Source organism: Stegostoma tigrinum, chromosome 28 (genome assembly GCF_030684315.1).
Source record: "Stegostoma tigrinum isolate sSteTig4 chromosome 28, sSteTig4.hap1, whole genome shotgun sequence".
In the NCBI taxonomy this organism is placed as follows: domain Eukaryota; kingdom Metazoa; phylum Chordata; class Chondrichthyes; order Orectolobiformes; family Stegostomatidae; genus Stegostoma; species Stegostoma tigrinum.
In genome coordinates, this window is record NC_081381.1 from 28,984,007 (window position 1) to 29,004,991 (window position 20,985).

Consider the following 20,985-nt stretch of genomic DNA (forward strand, 5'->3'; position numbering starts at 1 on the left):
CATTGATACCATTGGGCTGCAGGGTTCCCAAGCGGAATATGAGTTGCTGTGACAATTCTGAGATTCTGCATTCACAGCCAACGCAGATCAACTTTCTACTCGGGAGAAGAACAAAGCTCCGCCTTGCCCTTCCCCCCACCCCTAGCGCCACTGCTGTGTTCTCAGTCAAATCAACATTGCCATAGCAACAACCTCCTTCCCAGAAATAAAGCACTGCCGCCCATTCATTTGCTAAATGCAAAATATCACATTAGCTGCTCATGTTAATTCCCCTTGACATTCAGAGTTTGGTTCCCCCAGCTAGGGACCAGGGCTAGCATTAACATTGCTGAAATCAGATGTGTTCAGTTTACTGGTTGCTGAATGTTAGGGATGGTGTCGACAGGGAGAAAACTGATTTTCAGAATTCCTTGAAAGTGATTGTAACCCACTGGTGCTTCTATTCACAGGTCAATCATATTCAAGGTTTCATAATAATTCTACACCAATCCCTGCTCCAGATAGAAAGCTGGAGACGGTCTTATTCACATACACTCACTGGCAGTTATAATATTAGTCGGACTGAGCTGGGAAGGACCTGCCGTGTGTTACCAACTTCTCCAGGAATGACCTAGAGGCTGAAGATTAATCATCCCAGTGACTCTGGAGAAAATTCATAGGGTTATTCAAAAACAAAATAGTGTTTGAAACACTAACTACTTATGAAAATGTTGGGAAGTAGTTAAAACAGCTGTTTCATGGATGGGCAGGAACCATGCAACTTGGTCCTACAGAGTCTTGGCAATTTCCCATTTGTTTGGACAATGCATTGCTAAAATGGGCATAGTCAGGAATCAAAGGTGGACAAGCATGTTGGAAGCAGGAAGTCACATGACAAAACCTCCAGGGATAATTCAAGCAGAGTTGGTAGCCCTCTCTGATAATGTAACATGCAGCAAAAAAAGGTTAGTTAATCTAATTGGAATGTGGCTTAGGTTTAAAGCAGGGTTAACCATCCAGAGGAGGTTATGCAGTGCAGTGGTTATCTTGGAGTCGGATTTCCATGTTTACCTTTCAATCCAGGACTTGATGACCAAAGAAGGTGCATTCATAGCACCGCCAAACAAGAGCTTGTAAATCCTTCTCTCGCATGTTAATGGTAGGCGGTGAGAGTGGGAGAGATTCCTGCTTGGTCTGGGATAGAAAGCAAGCTGGAGCTCTACCATCACTCTTCATTAGCTCCGAGCTACAACACACTGTGTTGCCACAGAAACACAGACTCCCTGGATGGGTTGAATAACCGGTATGGTACAGATTGGCGCCGATGGGATCGTACTCATTCGAGTTCAGAAGGTTGAGGGGAGAGCTAATAGAAACTTACAAGATAACGTATGGTTTAGAAGGGGTGGACGCTAGGAAGTTGTTACTGTTAGGCGGGGAGACTAGGAACCGTGGGCACAGCCTTAAAATTAGAGGGGATAAATTTAAAACTGAAATGAGACGACATTTCTTCAGCCAGAGTGGTGGGCTTGTGGAATTCATTGCCGCAGAGTGCAGTGGAGGCCGGGGCGTTGGATGCCTTCAAGGCAGAGATCGACAAATTCTTGATCTCAAAAGGAATCAAGGGCTACGGGGAGAGTGCAGGGAAGTGATGTTGAAATGCCCATCAGCCATGATTTAAATGGCGGAGTGGACTTGATGGGCCGAATGGCCTTACTTCCACTCTTATGTCTTATGGTGTCGGTCCCCATTCTCTGCGAGGCAAATTTGGGACTTGCCTCCCTGCCCCATCCATCATGAAGGTTGTGGCACTGTAGGGAATGTGGCCAGAAAGCTGATGTAGAAACAACCAGAGATAACGAAGTGTGAGGCTGGATGAACACAGCAGGCCAAGCAGCATCTCAGGAGCACAAAGGCTGACGTTTCGGGCCAAGACCCTTCATCAGAAAAGGGGTAATGGGGAGAGGATTCTGAAATAAATAGGGAGAGAGGGGGAGGCAGACTGAAGATAGATAGGAGGAGAGGATAGTTGGAGAGGAGTGTCTGGGTGGGGAGGTAGGGAGGGGTTAGGTCAGTCCGGGGAGGACGGACGGACAAGTCAAGGGGGCAGGATGAATTTAGTAGGTAGGAAATGGAGTTGCGGCTTGAGGTGAGAGGAGGGGATAGGTGAGGGGAAGAACAGGTTAGGGAGACGGGGACGAGCTGGTCTGGTTTTGGGATGCGGTGGGGGGAGGGGAGATTTTGAAGCTTGCGAAATCCGCATTGATACCATTGGAAACAACCAGGGCTGTCACTTATTCTGAGGCTGGTGCTTAAGGGACTGATTGAGTAAGGGACAGGACTGGCCTTTAGCTGTGGTCAGTAAAGATCCTGTAGATTTTCCGCATCGATCGTGAGAAATGGTGTCATCAACAGGGTATCAGAGGACAGCCAATAAACATTGAGTTATAAAGGAGCAGAAAATACTGAGCAAGTCCAACTTGATTCTTGATGAATTTTCACATAAATGGATTATTTACCTTTGAGATACTGACAAACCTCCTGTTTATTCCTGCCATTTTCTATTTCCATTTCATATTTCTTTGTCTCTTCTGTACTGTTCTATGAAGTGAAGAGGTTAGCAAGCTGGGAGAAACTTTTCCCACTCGAATTCCTTCACAAGTCACTGGATGGGGTGATTATACTCAAAGTCTGACAAGGCAGACTGTTTGGGAAATGGATGTGTCAGTCAGTCATCCACAAGGCCCAAACTGTAAACTCACTCACCCTCATTGAATCCTCTTTAAGAATTTACTGACCATTTACTGACCCACTTTGGGAAGTGCCTAGCAAACACATCAGGTGGAATCTTCCAGTGATGTGAGCCATAGTGAGACTTGTTGTGAAATTGGACGAGAAGTCTGATGAGGCCTCTCTTGACTTTGGGAGCATTGTTCTTCCATTTTTATGTGTTTTATGTGCAGTGAGTTTTTCAATGAGAAGCAGTGAGCTGCCAATTAGAGGGGGATTATTGCTTGTTAAACACCTTGTTAATAGGTCCTAACTGCTTCGTTCATACTCAGCTTCCCATTTTATTAAACACGCCACACAAGTGAGATGTCGAGATAACCCAGGAAATCAGAGCAGGCACCTGGTGAATTCAGCTCGTTGCTTGCTCCAAAAGACATCAGACACCAGTATCTTGGGCACCGGCCACATGTACCCTCCATCCATCACATTGGCATACATGATGTGCCAGGCCTTAAAAGCATTGTCATAGCACATCTCTGATTTATTTTTTATTCATTCGCAGGATGAGGGTGTCACTGGCTAGGCAGCATTTATTGTCCATCCCCAATTGTCCAGAGAACAGATAAGGGTCAACCACATTACTGTGGGTCTGGAGTCACATGTAGGCCAGGCAAGGTAAGGATGGTAGTTTCCTTCGCTAAAGGACATGAGTGAACCTGTTGGTTTTTTTTCCAACAAATGGCAATGGATTCGTGGTCATTGTTAAGACTCTTAATTGCAAATTCTTATTGAATTCAAATTTCACCATCCCGTGGTGGGATTCAAACTTGGATCCCCAGAACATGACCTGGGTCTCTAGATTAACAATCCAGCGCAACACCACTAGGCCATCACCTCCCCATACTTACAGTACAATTTCCACTTTGAAGCTGCACTGGTAGCTATTATTATAATGTTGCATTATGGACACAAACTGCTGGGCTGGGCCAGGCTTCATTCACTGTTAGAGCACTCACTCACTCTTAGCCTACCAGGATGCTCAATGCATTCTTGCCTTGCACTACCTTGGCTAGCCTTATTGCCCCTTCAGCCAATGATACCAGGCTCCTGTTAATGATATCTTGCCATGTCGTTTAGCAAAGAGACAAAGGCAAGGATTTGTCTTGGTTGTCAGTAGGCCTCCATCAAGTCCAGGGTGTGGGGCGTGTGGGGGGTGTGGAGAGGGGGGTGGGGGCATGTTAGGGTGTGGTTGCGCATAGCTTTCAGTCAGGGGGTCCCAACATAGTAAGCTTCTGATACTAGTCCATCGGCTTGACACAGTCATTGAGTCAAAATGGTTTAGAGTCAGGATGCTGTCCACTTAAGGCGCGATGAGCCACATGTCTAGCATCCTACCACCTGTCTTGTCTCCTTCGGGACCACTAAGGGGCTGTTTTCTTCCTGGAATGAGGGACAAGCAGGTATTTAGGGAGGCAAAAGAGCGTAGCTCAGCTGTTACTGTTGGTGCAGGTGGGGATAGGGTGTCCCAAGCGAGTGAGTAGGCAGCGCAGGGGCAATGCAGGGATAGTGGGATACAGGATTCGGGTGGGTAAGTACAGTTGAGAGAAGATGTGTAGGCAGTAGTGAGAGGGGTAGAGCAGGAGCCTTGATGGGAGATGGGTGCAGTAGCAGAGATGGAATGAGTGTGAAGTATCAGAGAGAAGGTGGTTGCACTTACACTGCCAGAGTGGAGGAGGAAATTGACTTCCTACCTACAGGGCTGGGTGTTCCCCTGGCTCACTGAGTGCGCTCTGACATGGGTGGCAACCTCAGTCCAGGCTGGCATAATCTGGTGTCGTGGTCTTCTCTGCTCACCCTTGTCAGAGAAGAAATCTCACCCGTCCACCACTCCATCCAGCCGGGCTTCCAGGACCCTTCCACAAAGCAGAATGCCAAATTTCTCCTGGTCTTCCATACCTGGGGCAAGTGTCAGGAACCGAGTGGGGCAGTTCTATACTGACACTGTTTGTCTGGGTGCATAATGGGCTCTTTAATGATGGCATGGGCGCAAAGGATACTGTTCTCTCAGTGGACATCAGCTGACTGGTGAGCTGTTTCAGGAATGGTGAGTGGTAAAATGGGGATTGAATCAGACGTGAAGGAAGCCAGAGGAATGGGCTTGGCTATTAATGAAGCGAGCTTACTGAGATATGGAGAGAAAACTCAATAGGCTTCATGGCAGAAGTTCATCCCAAAAATTTGACTCAATTCAGACTTCATCAATTAAACACAAGGTTCAACCTGTCGTGTCATGGGGAAATTCTGCAGCACTCGTTGAAGTTATAGTTTGAGCCGTGAGGCCCAGCAGCATTGGTGATCATTTTATTTTCCAATTTTCTCCCTCTCTTTTCCCTTGATCTGAGTTTTCATGGACCAGCATCTCCCTGAAATCTTTCCCAGGTAGCTGTGGATCTTGTTATGACAATACCCTCTTGATTGGCCTCCCACCACCATCAACTCAAGCACTTCCAGAGATCCAGTCTCCATTTAAATTCATGTTCTGTCATCCTCTGTGCTTGCTGACCTACATTGAGATGTTGCCAGACTGGGAGCCGATGTTAATTATCTCATCCCTGATTTGAAGTCCCTCCCTGGCTCCACAAGACCTTCCTTACCTCAGTAACCTCCTCCTGCCACTACACTCCCTCCTTATCTCTCGAATCTCCTCCAGCCCACACCCCGCCGTGATCTCTGCTCTCATGTAATCCTGGACGCTTGGTGACTTTTATCGTTCCTCCATTGGTGGAGCTGCTTTCAGTTGCTACTTCCTTTTCATTTCGGTAAAGCCTAAAACTCTGGAATTCCCTTTTCTACAGCTTTCTCCTTCTTTAAGATTCTGTTTAAACTTGCCTGTTTGTCAAAAAACTTTAGCCATCTGTCCTTGTATCTCCTGATGCAGCTTGGTGTTAAATTTTATTTGATAACACTACTGTGAAACACTTTGAGACAATTTGCTGCATCATAGGTGCTATTACAAGAATGATTCCATGAATGAGCAGCTTCAGTTATGAATACAGATTAGAGAACTCGGGGCTGTTTTCTTGGAGAAGAGAAAACTTGAGCGGAGATTTGATTAAGTCTTTAAAATTACAATGGGTCTGGAGAGAGTGACTAGGAAAAAAAACAATCCCAATTCATGCAAGGACTGAGAACTGGACACATATTTAAAGTAATTGACAAAAGAAATAAAAGTAATATGAAAGAAACATTTTTGCACTGCTAGTGGATGGGGTCTGAGATGCACTGCCTGAAACTGTGATGAAGGCAGGTTCAAGTAAAATGTCCAAAACCGAACTAGATGCTTATTTGAAAAGAAAGTCTATGTTGGGTGAGGCCATTAATTGGAATGCTCATTCACAAGGTTGGTGCAGACATGATGGGCTGAATGCCCTCCTTCTGTGAAGGAATAATTCTGACTCTGTAATCATATATTGCTTGCTGTTGAGCATAGGATGGGGAGTATTGTCCAAGGTCTTGACTGTGGCGGGGCAGAGCTTAGTAAAGTTTTTACCTTTTTGAACCTGTTCTGTCAGGGGTGATCTGGAGTGTGATTGTCCCTTTGAACTGGAGCTGGGTGTGTACTTGATATAGAAAGAACTGCAGGTGATGGTCAAAGAGCAGCGCCATGGGAAAAGTTAAACAGTTGCGATAAAGAGCCAGCAACAGCACGATGGGCTGAATGGCCTCCTTCTGAGCTCTATTATTCAATGACTCTACACCTTAGAAGCACCGAGAGCTGCTGCCACTTCCCATCCCAGCCAGAATTAACACCTTTCGTAAAAGGTAGGAAGGAAAGCAGATTGGAAAATATCTTTTCACAACTTCGTCTTAACACCTCTCATCTCAGCAACTGTGATTCACAAAACTAATTACATTTACACTTCTCCATTAAAACATGAGAAAGTATAGACATTGTTGAACTCAAGGCTCACCATGTGTGTGTTCCTCCTCTTAACTATTCTAAACTAGGGGGTGACATAGGAAAATACGGCAGGAGTCTTGCTAAAACACTGAACTCGAAAACAGCAAAGTGCACCCATTCGAACTACCTCCTCTCTCCTGCAGATTTTGAAATTCAAAGCTCTCATCACCACCCCTTAATTTACCTCCTGCCTTTTCCTCATATTCTTGCCAAACTTGCTGAGGCCAGCTATATGGTATTTGGTCCTTTTGGATGGTTTGCAAAACTGAAACAGCTTCTTCACAGGGTAATGAACATGTAAAGTCCATCACGGATTCCCAACAAACTGGTTCCTAACCATAGTTTGGTCGTGTGGTATATTCCAATGGGAGAGCGTTTACTCAGGACTAGCACAGGATATATGGCACAGAAACAGGCCATCTGGACTAAACAGTCCACGTCAGCATTTGTGTTTTAGTCAGTGATCCTCCCATCTTTCTTTTTCTTTACTTGTTCATGGGACGATAGTGACTAGATATCATTTATTGCCCATCCCTAATTGCCCAGAGGGCAGTTAAGAATCAATCACTTTGCTGCAGATTCTGGAGTCACGTGTAGGCCAGACCAGGTAAGGACAGCAGTTTCATTTCCTAAAGGACAGTAGTGAGCCAGATGGGTTTTCCAACAATCAGCAAAGGATTTCAGGTCATCATTAGCCTCTTAGTTCTACGTTCACTCTAAAACGTTTTATAACTTCCATTAGGTCACCCGTCAGCCTCCACGTTTCAGGAGAGGAAGAGACCTGCCAGCCAATCCTTAGCGGATATGTACATCCTGGTACTTCTGGTATCATCCTCAGAAGTCTTCCCCGCATGCTTTCTAACGTCTTGATACCCTTTCTCATTATACGGCAATAAAAATTGCATGCTGTACTCTATATATGGTTTAAACAAGACTCAACACAGGTCTAACAATAGCATTCCTGCTGATCAATTCTACCCCATTAGAATTAAAACCAAGTGCCTGCTTTTTTTTATTGTTTTTATTGTCATACTAAGAGCTGTTACTCAACATTTAGCGAATGGTCTAATTGAACGGTTCTAAAAAGGCATGATAGAAATACATTACTTTGTGACCATGCTAGTCCTTTCTAATTCTGTACATTTATCCAGGTTCTAGGCTTTTTAATCTCATGGAAAAGATGGGATCTTTTCTGAACTTACTGGCAGTCAATAAACAACACTGAAAGGATTGCTGTTTTAAAAACATGCACACATATAGATTTCATGTTCACTGTTACTGTAATATATATATATAAAATATATATATTGTGTTTGCATATATGTCAAGTCATCATGACACAGGATTAGTTGTGAAGATTACTGGCTGTATATGGTCCAATTTTCCACACACCATCTCTTCGTGTTATTTGTGCTATTCATCAAACTTAAAATAAAAAAACAAGCACAGCTGTGAATCCAGAAACTGGGTCAGTCACAATAGTTTTATTTTATTGCGTGGAAGGCAATGTCAAAGTTCTTTATAGCCAGCAGAGGTTACAAGGAACGATACTGATGTACTCACTCTTTGACGAAGTTATTCAGCTGCATCCTTACTGACCTTTGAGCTTGATCGGAGAGAATCTGTAATGAGGAAAGGGACAACCATTACCATCTGGGTTTTACTGCAGGCAACAGCATCTTTTTCTTTAATAATGAGGACCACCTAGAGAGAGAGTTTAAACAGAAGAGGTGTTTCTGTGATCTATTACTGTTGCAGCTTACAGAACTCAGGCAAAAAAGAACCTTCTGTACCAGTCATCTCCTGAGTGCCAGTTCCCACTTTTGTGGACCAACTCTTTGAGTATATCTCAGAGGGTCACTCCCCACTGCCTGCCGTCATCTCCTGGTGGGAACAAGAGCGTCACTCCCCACTGCCTGCCGTCATCTCCTGGTGGGAACAAGAGCGTCACTCCCCACTGCCTGCCCGTCATCTCCTGGTGGCAACAAGAGCGTCACTCCCACTGCCTGCCCGTCATCTCCTGGTGGGAACAAGAGCATCACTCCCCAGTGCCTGCCATCATCTCCTGGTGGGAACAAGAGCATCACTCCCCAGTGCCTGCCATCATCTGCTGATGGGAACAAGAGCGTCACTCCCACTGCCTGCCCGTCATCTCCTGGTGGGAATGAGAGGGTCACTCCCCACTGCCTGCCCGTCATCTCCGGAATGAGAGGATCACTCCCCACAGCCGGCCCGTCATCTCCTGGTGGGAACGAGAGGGTCACTCCCCACTGCCTGCTGTCATCTCCTGCTGGGAATGAGAGGGTCACTCCCCATTGCCTGCCCGTCATCCCCTGGTGGGAATGAGAGGATCACTCCCCACTGCCAGCCCGTCATCTCCTGGTGGGAACGAGAGGGTCACTCCCCACTGCCTGCTCTCATCTCCTGCTGGGAACGAGAGGGTCACTCCCCACTGCCTGCCCATCATCTCCTGCTGGGAACGAGAGGGTCACTCCCCACTGCCTGCCCATCATCTCCTGCTGGGAATGAGAGGGTCACTCCCCACTGCCTGCCCGTCATCTCCTGGTGGGACCTCAGTGTGTCTCTCCCCACTGCCTGCATGTCATCTCATCGTGGGAGCTCAGAGGGTTACCCTCCACAGATGTCAATGTCAAAGGTAAGTATTTTACTAAGCTTATTAATGTATTGGCTGAGATGCTGCACTCTCATGAATTCTGGATGTGAGTTTGCTCGCTGAGCTGGAAGGTTCGTTTTCAGACGTTTCATCACCATTCTAGGTAACATCAACAGTGAGCCTCCGACGAAGCGCTGGTGTTATGTCCCGCTTCCTATTTATCTGGTTAGGTTTCCTTGGGTTGGTGATGTCATTTCCTGTTCTTTTTCTCAGGGGATGGTAGATTGGCTCCAAATCAATGTGTTTGTTGATGGAGTTCCAGTTGGAATGCCGTGCTTCTAGGAATTCTCGTGCATGTCACAAACAGCTCTGCCAATCATCCAACCCAAACTTTGGGTCCGCTATGTGGATGACACCTTTGTCATCACTAAACAAAACAAATTAGCGGAAACCTTCAAGACCATCAATAATACCCTTTACTGGCATAACATTCACAAAAGAGGAGGAAAACAACACCATCTGCCATTCCTAGATGTCACAGTAGAGCGAACAGCCAATGGGAAACTTCAAACCAGCGTCTACAGGAAAACAACACATACAGACCAAATACTGAACTACAGGAGCAACCATCCCAACACCCACAAACGAAGCTGCATTAGAACATTATTCCAACGAGCCACCACACACTGCAGCACAAAGGAACTACGCAGAGCAGAGGAAAATCACCTATACAGCGTATTCAAAAAGAATGGATATCCTATGAACACGGTCCGCCGATTCCTCAGCAATAAACCCAAACAAACAGACAAAACGGGCCCAGAAACCATAACCACTCTCCCCTACATCAAAGACATTTCCGAAATGACTGCCAGACTACTCGGACCCCTTGGCATCAGGGTAGCCCACAAACCCACCAACACACTAAAACAGCAGCTAATGAACTTAAAAGACCCTATACTGACAACAAATAAAACGAACATCATCTACAAAATACCTTGCAAGAACTGTGACAAACACTACATTGGACAAACAGGCAGAAAGCTAGCCACCAGGATACATGAACATCAACTAGCCACAAAACGACATGACCCACTATCACTCGTATCCTTACATACAGATAAGGAAGGACACCACTTTGATTGGGACAACACATCCATCCTAGGACAAGCCAAACAGAGACATGCACGAGAATTCCTAGAAGCATGGCATTCCAACCGGAACTCCATCAACAAACACATTGACTTGGAGCCAATCTACCATCCCCTGAGAAAAAGAACAGGAAATGACATCACCAACCCAAGGAAACCTAACCAGATAAATAGAAAGCGGGACATAACACCAGCGCTTCGTCGGAGGCTCACTGATGCTGTTACCTAGAATGGTGACGAAACGTCTGAAAACTAACCTTCCAGCTCAGCGAGCAAACTCACATCCAGAACCTCAACCTGAGCTACAAATCTTCTCAAAACTCTCTAACTCTCATGAATCTTTTAGCTTTTATATAAAAGCTCCTTCCTCTGGATGGGTATTTCTATCCTTTACTATCAAGCCCATGATGAAAGACTACTCTTTTGTATTATATGTTTCCCTTCCAATGAGGAAATGCTTTGCATGGCTGAATATGCCCTATGTCCATTACAGCAGGCAGGTGTTCACACATATTTGAAGTATATTGGCTGAGAGGAAGGAGGGAAGTGCTTCTTGGTACAGAATTATACCATTATTCCTGAGTTCTGGCCATTATTAGTAACATCCAGACTCCTATCATTTCTGCAATCTCTGTCACTTCCCTCCACCAGGCTTAAGAGAGTTTGATTTTTCACACTTCCTATCAACCATCCTGATCAAAATCAGACAATCGAAGTGTCAGGAACATGTTTGTCCTGGTATTGGCAACCCAAAGACTTTTGCATCGAGCCTCTCCACCTCGAGACAAGCCATGATTCAGATGGTGATCTATTTGGAGTCAGTTTTTCATGGTCATATTTCACTCATTCCACGTAAGGGAACTGCACATGAAGGGATGATGCTTAGGCTCTCATATGCTGTCCAGATGCAATAAATATGTTGTTACCTCATTAGTAAAGAGAGAGTTTAAGGCAAAGAGTCCTGTTTGTACACTTCTGAAAAAGACTGTGAATTAGGAAAAGCAACAAAACATAAACAACTAATACTTATATCCATGGGGATTGTGGCTTGAGGTATTATTTATTGTGAGAATGAAAATGACTGAAGCACATGCGTCAATGCATAAGACCAGACTGATCCTGCCAGATATCTAATAAATATTTGGCAGTATGGTGGCCATGTGATATTGTATCTGAGCCAAGTCGATGATAAATGAAATCCACTCCCGCTTCCTTTCCAGACTGTTAGTCAGCAACTCTAGCGCCTGTGACATTAATAGCACCACAGCAGAGAGTATCAATTAGTGGAAACTTGATCTTTCCCACTCCCCTCTGCTTGCCTCCACCCCTGAAAGGACTGATTCATGCTTGGTGCAGATCCACAGGCACTGGCCACTGTCCAATCCCTCATCAAACTGATCATTCTTGATGTGGGTCCTCGGCAGAGAATGTTGGCAGACCGTTCTCCCATGGGCTGGAGGAGGGGAGAAGGTGGAAATTCACAGCTGCCTTCTCCTATCCTCACCAATGCCCCCACCTGCAGAAGTCATTTGATGGTGGTCAGCACTGATAACCCTGCCTCACTTCTTTTCTTCATCCCAGCCGGAGCTGAGCTGGAATGTTCCTATTGCCACCCTGGACAAGCTTGACTAACTCAGCAAAGGTTTTAGATTAATCTTAAAACCTTACTGATTTATGTACTGTAAAGCACTGACAGCGAATTTCTCTCATGAACCAGATGTCTGTCTTTACACAATTTCGGCATTATAACCATTTATCATATCCGCTCTGTTACCAGTTAGTTACATCTGTTACATTCTGCAATGATTCTGACCATGGGGCAGTACAAAGCATTAAGAGTGCTTAATATCACTGTATTAGGTCACTTTATAAATATATCATCAAGGGTGAAAATCTTTAACAGATTGCGAATTAACGGGACAAAAAAAATTTACCTGTTAAGTGTCCATGAGCATTGTTGTGAACATCTCCTTAAAATAAGAATCAACCTCATCAAAGGAAGATAATGTGCTAACAACAGATGTGATGTTTCACTAACATCAGTAACTCCACTTCGTCCAGGCTACTGAAAGGAATGATGGGAATGGCACAATGCAGCTGACAGGGTTTAGCAATAACATGCATGTTTAACATTCCCATCTGTGCTCGGTTGTACGTTAATGAGCCATAAGTCCTGCCATTCATGACAAGGTCATGGGAGAAAGCCTGTGGGGTGAGAGGGCTGCAGTCAGTGTGTACCTTGAACTTGAGGGATTGTCCTGCTGACTGTTGGCAGCCCAGAGCTGTATCCGGTTCAAGGCTGAAGCATACAGGGGAACCCTGGGCCACTGCAAATTCCTAAAGCCATCAAAGTCAGCTGAGTGAATACATGGCTTGCATTCTGCAGCTCACAACAGTTCCCTGTGTGCATAACTCAGTTTCAAGTGACACACCTCCTGACCCCACGGGAAGTGCTTCCATCATCTACAAAGCTGACCACCTACAGCAGCCTCGTGGAATACCTACTTGGCTGGGTAGGTGCCGGCCATAAAACATGACATCTTCAGGGCAAGCCAACCCATTTCATCGTTGTCACTACCACTCTACTCCACATTCATCCCCCGCTCCACCCTCGACCTCTGGCTGCAGTTTGCGTAATCAACTGATTGCCCAATAACAAGTTCTCAATGTCACACCACAATTACTGAGGACAAGCCATCTCCAGAACACGCCATCGCCAGATCTCACATCATTCTGATCTTTACGTATATTCTTTTCCTAACATGACAGCAAGACCCTAGCGTCAGAACCAAAGGCATCAGCCGCATCTCAAGGACGATTTGCGTTAAACTCCTAGGAGCTGATGGATTGGGCCGTGAATGCGCAGTGCAATTCACAATAAGCAGCGCTGCAGGAAACCTGCTGGGCCTGATTGAGAAACCTTGCATAAGCATTCCTGTTTCTTTCTCACTGCAATGTGACCCCAGGTCTCCTTTGAAGAGACAACTGAGAAATCTTGTATCTCCTGGATCATACACTGAATGAGCACCTTCATTCCATATCATTATAAAAGAGTCAACATGGAGCTGTGAAAAACCGATGGTAACTTGATGAGTAACCATAAACCTGGACACATGGCCCTGAGGCAGGAGTTCATATCCTACCAAGGCAGCTAGAGAAATGTTAATTCTGTTGATTAATTAAGCAATTGAAAGCTTGCCTCATTCATGTTATGACAAACCTTCTGACTGCTTGTAAAAACCCATTGGATTTGCTGATGTGTTTTTGAGGAGATTTTCCATGCAAAGTGATACCAACAGTGTGGATTCAATTCCCTCAGTACCTGAGGTCACTGTGAAGGCCCTACCTTCTCAACCTCACCCCTTGCCTGAGGTGTTGTGACCCTCGAGTTAAACTCACCACCCGTTGTCACTCTCTCCATAACAAGAAAGCATCCTCTGCGACAATGGTGATTTTTACCTTGTATATGACTCCAGACCAATTGCAATGCGATTGACTCTTAACTGCCCTCAAAAGTGGCAAGTTACTGACTGCAGGCTGCTCACTACCACTTGGCCAAGGCCAGATAAAGATGGGCAATAAACGCTGGTCTTGACTGCATCATTCATATGCCAGGAACGGATTATAAAGAAAATCCAAGCTGTGGCACCAACTATTTATGAGGAACAAACATTTCTTGATAGTCCTCCTGCTAAGGGGTTAGTAATGGTAGTAGGTTGTAGAGACAGCAATCCTACACTGGGTGAAATTCACAAATGAGATAAATTTCTGTCTCTGGAAACATCCCAGTCAGCACTACAATGGGTCCTGATGAAATAAAAATTAATTAATTGATGGATAATTTGTTTTGGAGCAGAATGACAACAATTGCAAATATATATACATGGCTGCCAAGCATGGAGAGGCAGCAAATATCATGCTGGCACTATACATAATAAACTGGAGGCCAGTTAATAGCAGGAGCCAAATCAGATTACTGTCCTTAAAAAGATACTTTGAAGAGTCTATTGTAGTTTATCAAACCCAATTTGGGCTGCATCTCTCTCTATTCAAGGGCTATGATGTGTCTCTTTATAATAAGATAAAGATCAGGGAATAAAGTGCAATCAGGAGTAATCCTATTGCATTAACCTGAAAGCAAACCTGATGGAAGGACATATTCTCTAGCTGATTGTCATGATGTAACCAGGCTTGTGATTGTAGAAATTACAATCTGTTTCAGAGTTAAAATCACCAAAGAGTCTTAGACAGCACCTTCCAAACCTTGAAGCTAAGGGCAGCAGAGACATGGGAACACCATCACCTTCACGTTCCCCTCCAAGCCACTCACCACCCTGACTTGGAAATATATCACAGTTCCTTCATTGCCACTGGGTCAAATTCCTGGCCCTCCCTCCCTAGTAGCGTTCTGGGTCTATCTACAGCTAGCGTGTAGCGGGTCGAGAAGGCAGCTTACCACCACCTTCTTAAGGAAATCTAGGGATGGGCAATAAATGCTGGCCCATGTCTCACAAGTGGATAAAAAAAAGATGGAGGGACCAAAAGGGATTTAATTCGACAGAAGTTCAGCACTGAACTGGAAAGTCACTTCAACACCACTGTCTCATCAACTGACAACAGTCACATAAACAGCATCTATTTGCAAGCTTCATAAGCTATAAGCACTCCCTTTAAGCTCCTTCTATTCATTTTGTTAAAAGATATACCATTTTCACAAAGCATTAGAACCCTTCTTTTCCACAGAAAGCCATTGTCTGATCATGTGTAGCATTGTACCAAATCGTGTCTGTGTACACAAATTGCTAAAATTTAGCGTACAGGGTATGACATAAAATCTCAAATCAGTCAGAATGCAAAGGGAAAGACTTTATAAAACTGTCAATGTTGAAGCTGAGTTCCATTGAATTATTAAGCGACAGTTATAGTGATGTACAGCACTGAAACCAGACCCTTCGGTCCAACTCATCCATGCTGACCAGCTACTGTAAATTAATCTAGTCCCATTTGCCAGCATTTGGCCCATATCCCTCCAAACCCTTCCTATTCACATATCCATCCAGATGCCCTTTAAATGGTGTAATTGTACCAGCCTCCACCACTTTCTCTGACAGCTCATTCCATCTGCACACCACCCTCCGCGTGAAAATGTTGCCCCCAGGTCCCTTTTGTAGTCCCTTTTGTACTCCCACTCCCATCGCCATACAAGCCTTTGCTCTTTACAATGCATTATTCAATTCCCTTCGTTGAATGAATTATTTATAACTAATTTGTGTAATACTGGTAACTGATCTGATATATAGCAAGCTAACATGTAAAGAACTGGTATAACTAATATTAAACTAGTATAACTAATATTAAAACTATGATAATTCAAAGACTGGTAACAAGACAAATCTATGAGGACAGCCAGATATATTTCACTCTGTAATTGTTAAATGTTCTTTAATTATGACAATGTTTTGTTGGTGTCCCTCAAACTGGAATTAGGCCAATGGGCAGTGTGCCAATGGTAACATTAAATTTGCAGCTGGCAGGCAGCCCACTGTAACAGTGTGTTGATTCAATCTGCCACACTGCATTGTGGATTATTAGGGCATAGGTATGTCAGTGTGTTTGTACATGTGGGGATGCTGATTCTGAAGGAATATATTGTCCAGGTGACATCAGCTCTGCTGTAGGATCAACTGATCCAATGCCACATTGTCTAAGTAACCTCATTACTACAGCTGAATAACTAGTGTTTGCCAATTTGAACGCTATACTATATATTTGGGAGGAATTGCTTTTAACAACATTTTCCTGTGGGTGATTATGCAACATAAAATCATGAAGTTCCAAAATCAAACAGCAGAATGAGGTTATTTGGCCCAGCATGATTGCACTTCCTCTGTGGGATTTATCAATTACTCCCACTCCCATAGCCATACAAGCCTTTGTTCTTTGCAATGCATTATTCAATTCCAGACAAGAAACAAAAGAACCGTGGATGCTGTAAATCAGGAACAAAAACAAAGCTGCTGGAAAAGCTCAGCAGGTCTGGCAGCATCTGAGAAGAAGAAAAGAAGAGTTAATGTTTCGGGTCCGGTGACCCTTCCTCAGAACTGTTCTGAGACCTACTGAGCTTTTCCAGCAACTTTGTTTTTGTTCATTATTCAATTCCATTCTGAATCCATTACCAAATCTGCTTTGATCACCCTTTCAAGCAGCACATTCCAGATCCCTATGAATTTGTCCATGGTATTGTTGGAGAAGAAATGTGATATCAGCCAACATGATACCCTGGTGAAGATAACAAAGTGTGGAGCTGGATGAACACAGCAGGCCAAGCAGCATCTCAGGAGCACAAAAGCTTTTCTGATGAAGGGTCTAGGCCCGAAACATCAGCTTTTGTGCTCCTGAGATGCTGCTTGGCCTGCTGCGTTCATGCAGCTCCACACTTTGTTATCTTGGATTCTCCAGCATCTGCAGTTCCCATTACGTATGATACCCTGGTGAAATGAGTTACAACGTCAGCTCCAAGAGTAAAATACAAATTTATCTTCTATACCTTCTTGTACTTGAACTGGTTTCAGTGTTTTTTTTAAACTCATCTGTGCGATGTGGGTGTTGCTGGCCAGGCAAGCATTTATTGCCCATCCCTAATTGCCCTCGAGAAGGTGGTGCTTAGCTCCCTTTTTGAACTGCTGCAGATCACCTGCTGTGGATTGACCCAGAATGCCCTTAAGGAGGGATTTCCAGGATTTTGACCCAGCAACAGTGAAGGAGCAGTTGTGTATTTCCAAGTCAGGGTGATGAGTGGCTTGGAGGGGAACTTAAAGGTGCTGGGATCCCATGTATCGACTGCCCTTGATCTTGTCTATGCTGGTCTTTGATACTCTATTATCAACTTGCCCACATGTTAGCATTGGAGTAGCAACTGATGAACAGATGTGTGTGTGCAGTGTTAACATTAGTGTTTGGCTCCCCCCATCTCAATCAAATAGAAGCATTAACACATAATATGAAGTCTCCATCTGACAACCTGCACAAGCAGAATTGCCTGTAGCTTTCTGGGTATGTATGGGGAGCAGGGAGAGATTCTATACTTTTTTTAAAAAAAACTTGACATTCAGCTGTCAGCTGTTTCGGAAGGATTCCTGGCTCGTCTAGTAGTTGTAGCATCAGCTCATTTATAACGTAGTAGTTAATTCAGGGTTTCTCCTCCATGCTTGAGCTGGACAAGGTATAACAGTTTTCCATTAGAAATTTGCTCCCCAAAATCCTGGAAGAGTACGATAGAACTAATTGCTGTATGTAATCTTTCTTCATAAACCATACAACCATTCTGACAAAGAACACTTCACAGGAACCAGCCCTTACAACAAAACAATTATCAATAGAATAATAGAATGGCTGCAGTACTGAAGTAGGCTATCATCCCATCAAACTCATATAAGCTCTCTGCAAGAGTAATCCAGCTGACCCTACTCCTTTCCCGTTCCTTCAATCCAGTTGACCCTTGAAAGCCATGATTGAATCTGCCTCCTCCATTCATTCAACCAATGCATTCCAGCTCCTAACCACATGCTACATAACAAAGCTGTTCCTAATATTCCCATCAGTTCCTTTGCTAATCATTTTATATAAACGTCCTCTGGTTCACTACCCTTAAACCAATGGGAACAATGTCTCCCTATCTAGACTCCTTGAAATTTTGAACAGTTCAGCAAATCTCCTTTCAAATTTCTCAGGAGAACCCTCTCCAACCTACCCACATGATTTTAACTTCCTATTCCATTCTCATCAATTCTTTCTGTGCCCTCTTCAAGTCCTTCATATCCTTCTTAAAGGTGAGTACCCTAAATTGAACACAACATTCTAGTTTTACTTGGATTTCCCGTACAAATCCTGTACTCTGTCTTTTTTTTTAATTTGAAGGTTTAGTTGGCTGTAAAAGGTCCCTTGGAATGATTCAAAGTAAACCAGGAAATTTTTACAATATCCCACCTCTTAGTCATCATGAAGTAAAACAAGGTCTTCCAGTCATTCATCTCATCTGATGTTTCTGGGACTTTTTGGTTGGCACGTCTACATATGTATAATGCAAGTTGATATGAATAAGGAAGAATGTAAATTGCATGATGCCTGGAATTTAAATGAAGCAATGCTGTTTATCTAAACGAGTAGTGCAGACTAATGGTAATAACGAGCTGAGAGTGAGGGAACATTATAATGGCAATAGCATTACATTTAAAGAGTGGTGCAATGTGATTAAGCAAGTCTAAATGCAAATTAGATCACTCTGTGGTGTAAATGAGGGGATATTATGGTTGGAATTTAACGCTCCCTCCCTGGACGTGGGTTTTGGTGTGGAGCTTTTCAAACTAGATTAGTGAAAGGGTGAGATGCATGGAGATCTGCTGCCTTGTGCGTCCACCTGATTAAATCCAGGGTGGGGAAGGCTCCTTATGGGTCTTGCCACCCAGACAACAATTAAGCCACATAAAAGCACAATTAATCTCCATTTAAAGGCCTCATGCTGGTATTCAGCCAGTGTTTGGGCCAGTCACAATCTGGGAAGATTTGGTTTTGTTTCCCTCATCCCTGCCTTCAAAATTTCACCACCTTTAGCCTGGGATTGCTCATTGATCCCTGGGCCTTTGGTGGAATGCACTGCCAACAGCTACCACAACTCCCAGTGGATAATGAAGAATTGGTACCCCCCCCCCCCGCCAATTGGTTGGCAGCATTCAAGAGTGGCCTTTTTGCTTCTGGGTCTATAATCCCAGGCACTTAAATACCTGTTGGGAACTTAATTCCAGCAATCCTTCTCTTACAGAGGCATTTTAGGGTCCTGTCAAGCGGCCCTCAAAACAAAATATCTTTCCGATAATGCCAATTAGGAATCCTTCTATGTAAATCAGGCAATTCCACTACTATCGAGGAACTAAGAATCATCTAAGAGATAATGGGAACTGCAGATGCTGGAGAATCCAAGATAATAAAATGTGAGGCTGGATGAACACAGCAGGCCCAGCAGCATCTCAGGAGCACAAAAGCTGACGTTTCGGGCCTAGACCCTTCATCAGAGAGGGGGATGGGGTGAGGGTACTGGAATAAATAGGGAGAGAGGGGGAGGTGGACTGAAGATGGAGAGAAAAGAAGATAGGTGGAGAGAGTATAGGTAGGGAGGTAGGGAGGGGATAGGTCAGTCTAGGGAAGACGGACAGGTCAAGGAGGTGGGATGACGTTAGTAGGTGGATGGGGGTGTGGCTTGGGGTGGGAGGAAGGGATGGGTGAGAGGAAGAATCCGTTAGGGAGGCAGAGACAGGTTGGACTGGTTTTGGGATGCAGTGGGTGGGGGGCAAGAGCTGGGCTGGTTGTGTGGTGCAGTGGGGGGAGGGGACGAACTGGGCTGGTTTAGGGAGGCAGTAGGGGAAGGGGAGATTTTGAAACTGGTGAAGTCCACATTGATACCATTAGGCTGCAGGGTTCCCAGGCGGAATATGAGTTGCTGTTCCTGCAACCTTCGGGTGGCATCATTGTGGCAGTGCGGGAGGCCCATGACGGACATGTCATCTAGAGAATGGGAGGGGGAGTGGAAATGGTTTGCGACTGGGAGGTGCAGTTGTTTGTTGCGAACTGAGCGGAGGTGTTCTGCAAAGCAGTCTCCAAGCCTCCGCTTGGTTTCCCCAATGTAGAGGAAGCCACACCGGGTACAGTGGATGCAGTATACCACATTGGCAGATGTGCAGGTGAACCTCTGCTTAATGTGGAATGTCATCTTGGGGCCTGGGATAGGGGTGAGGGAGGAGGTGTGGGGGCAAGTGTAGCATTTCCTGCGGTTGCAGGGGAAGGTGCCGGGTGTGGTGGGGTTGGAGGGCAGTGTGGAGCGAACAAGGGAGTCACGGACAGAGTGGTCTCTCCGGAAAGCAGACAGGGGTGGGGATGGAAAAATGTCTTGGGTGGTGGGGTTGGATTGTAAATGGCGAAAGTGTCGGAGGATGATGCGTTGTATCCGGAGGTTGGTAGGGTGGTGTGTGAGAACGAGGGAGATCCTCTTAGGGCGGTTGTGGCGGGGGCGGGGTGTGAGGGATGTGTTGCGGGAAATATGGGAGACATGGTCAAGGGCGTTCTCGATCACTGTGGGGGGAAAGTTGTGGTCCTTGAAGAACTTGGACATTTGGGATGTGCGGGAGTGGAATGTCTTATCGTGGGAACAGATGCGGCGGAGGCGGAGGAATTGGGAATAGGGGATGGAATTTTTGCAGGAGGGTGGGTGGGAGGAGGTGTATTCTAGGTAGCTGTGGGAGTCGGTGGGCTTGAAATGGACATCAGTTACAAGCTGGTTGCCTGAGATGGAGACTGAGAGGTCCAGGAAGGTGAGGGATGTGCTGGAGATGGCCCAGGTGAACTGAAGGTTGGGGTGGAAGGTGTTGGTGAAGTGGATGAACTGTTTGAGCTCCTCTGGGGAGCAAGAGCGGCGCCGATACAGTCATCAATGTACCGGAGGAAGAGGTGGGGTTTGGGGCCTGTGTAGGTGCGGAAGAGGGGCTGTTCCACGTAATCTACAA

The 20,985-nt window shown here is 45.1% G+C and overlaps 1 protein-coding gene across 1 annotated transcript in view; it reads right to left on the reverse strand.

Annotated features, from left to right (window-relative positions):
- acap3a (ArfGAP with coiled-coil, ankyrin repeat and PH domains 3a) overlaps positions 1-20,985 on the reverse strand; it is a 309,102-nt gene that overhangs the window by 95,313 nt on the left and 192,804 nt on the right. The window contains exon 5 of the mRNA XM_048561396.2: positions 8,234-8,292. Within this exon, the coding sequence (XP_048417353.2) occupies positions 8,234-8,292 (59 nt within the window). The remainder of the gene's footprint in view (positions 1-8,233; positions 8,293-20,985) is intronic.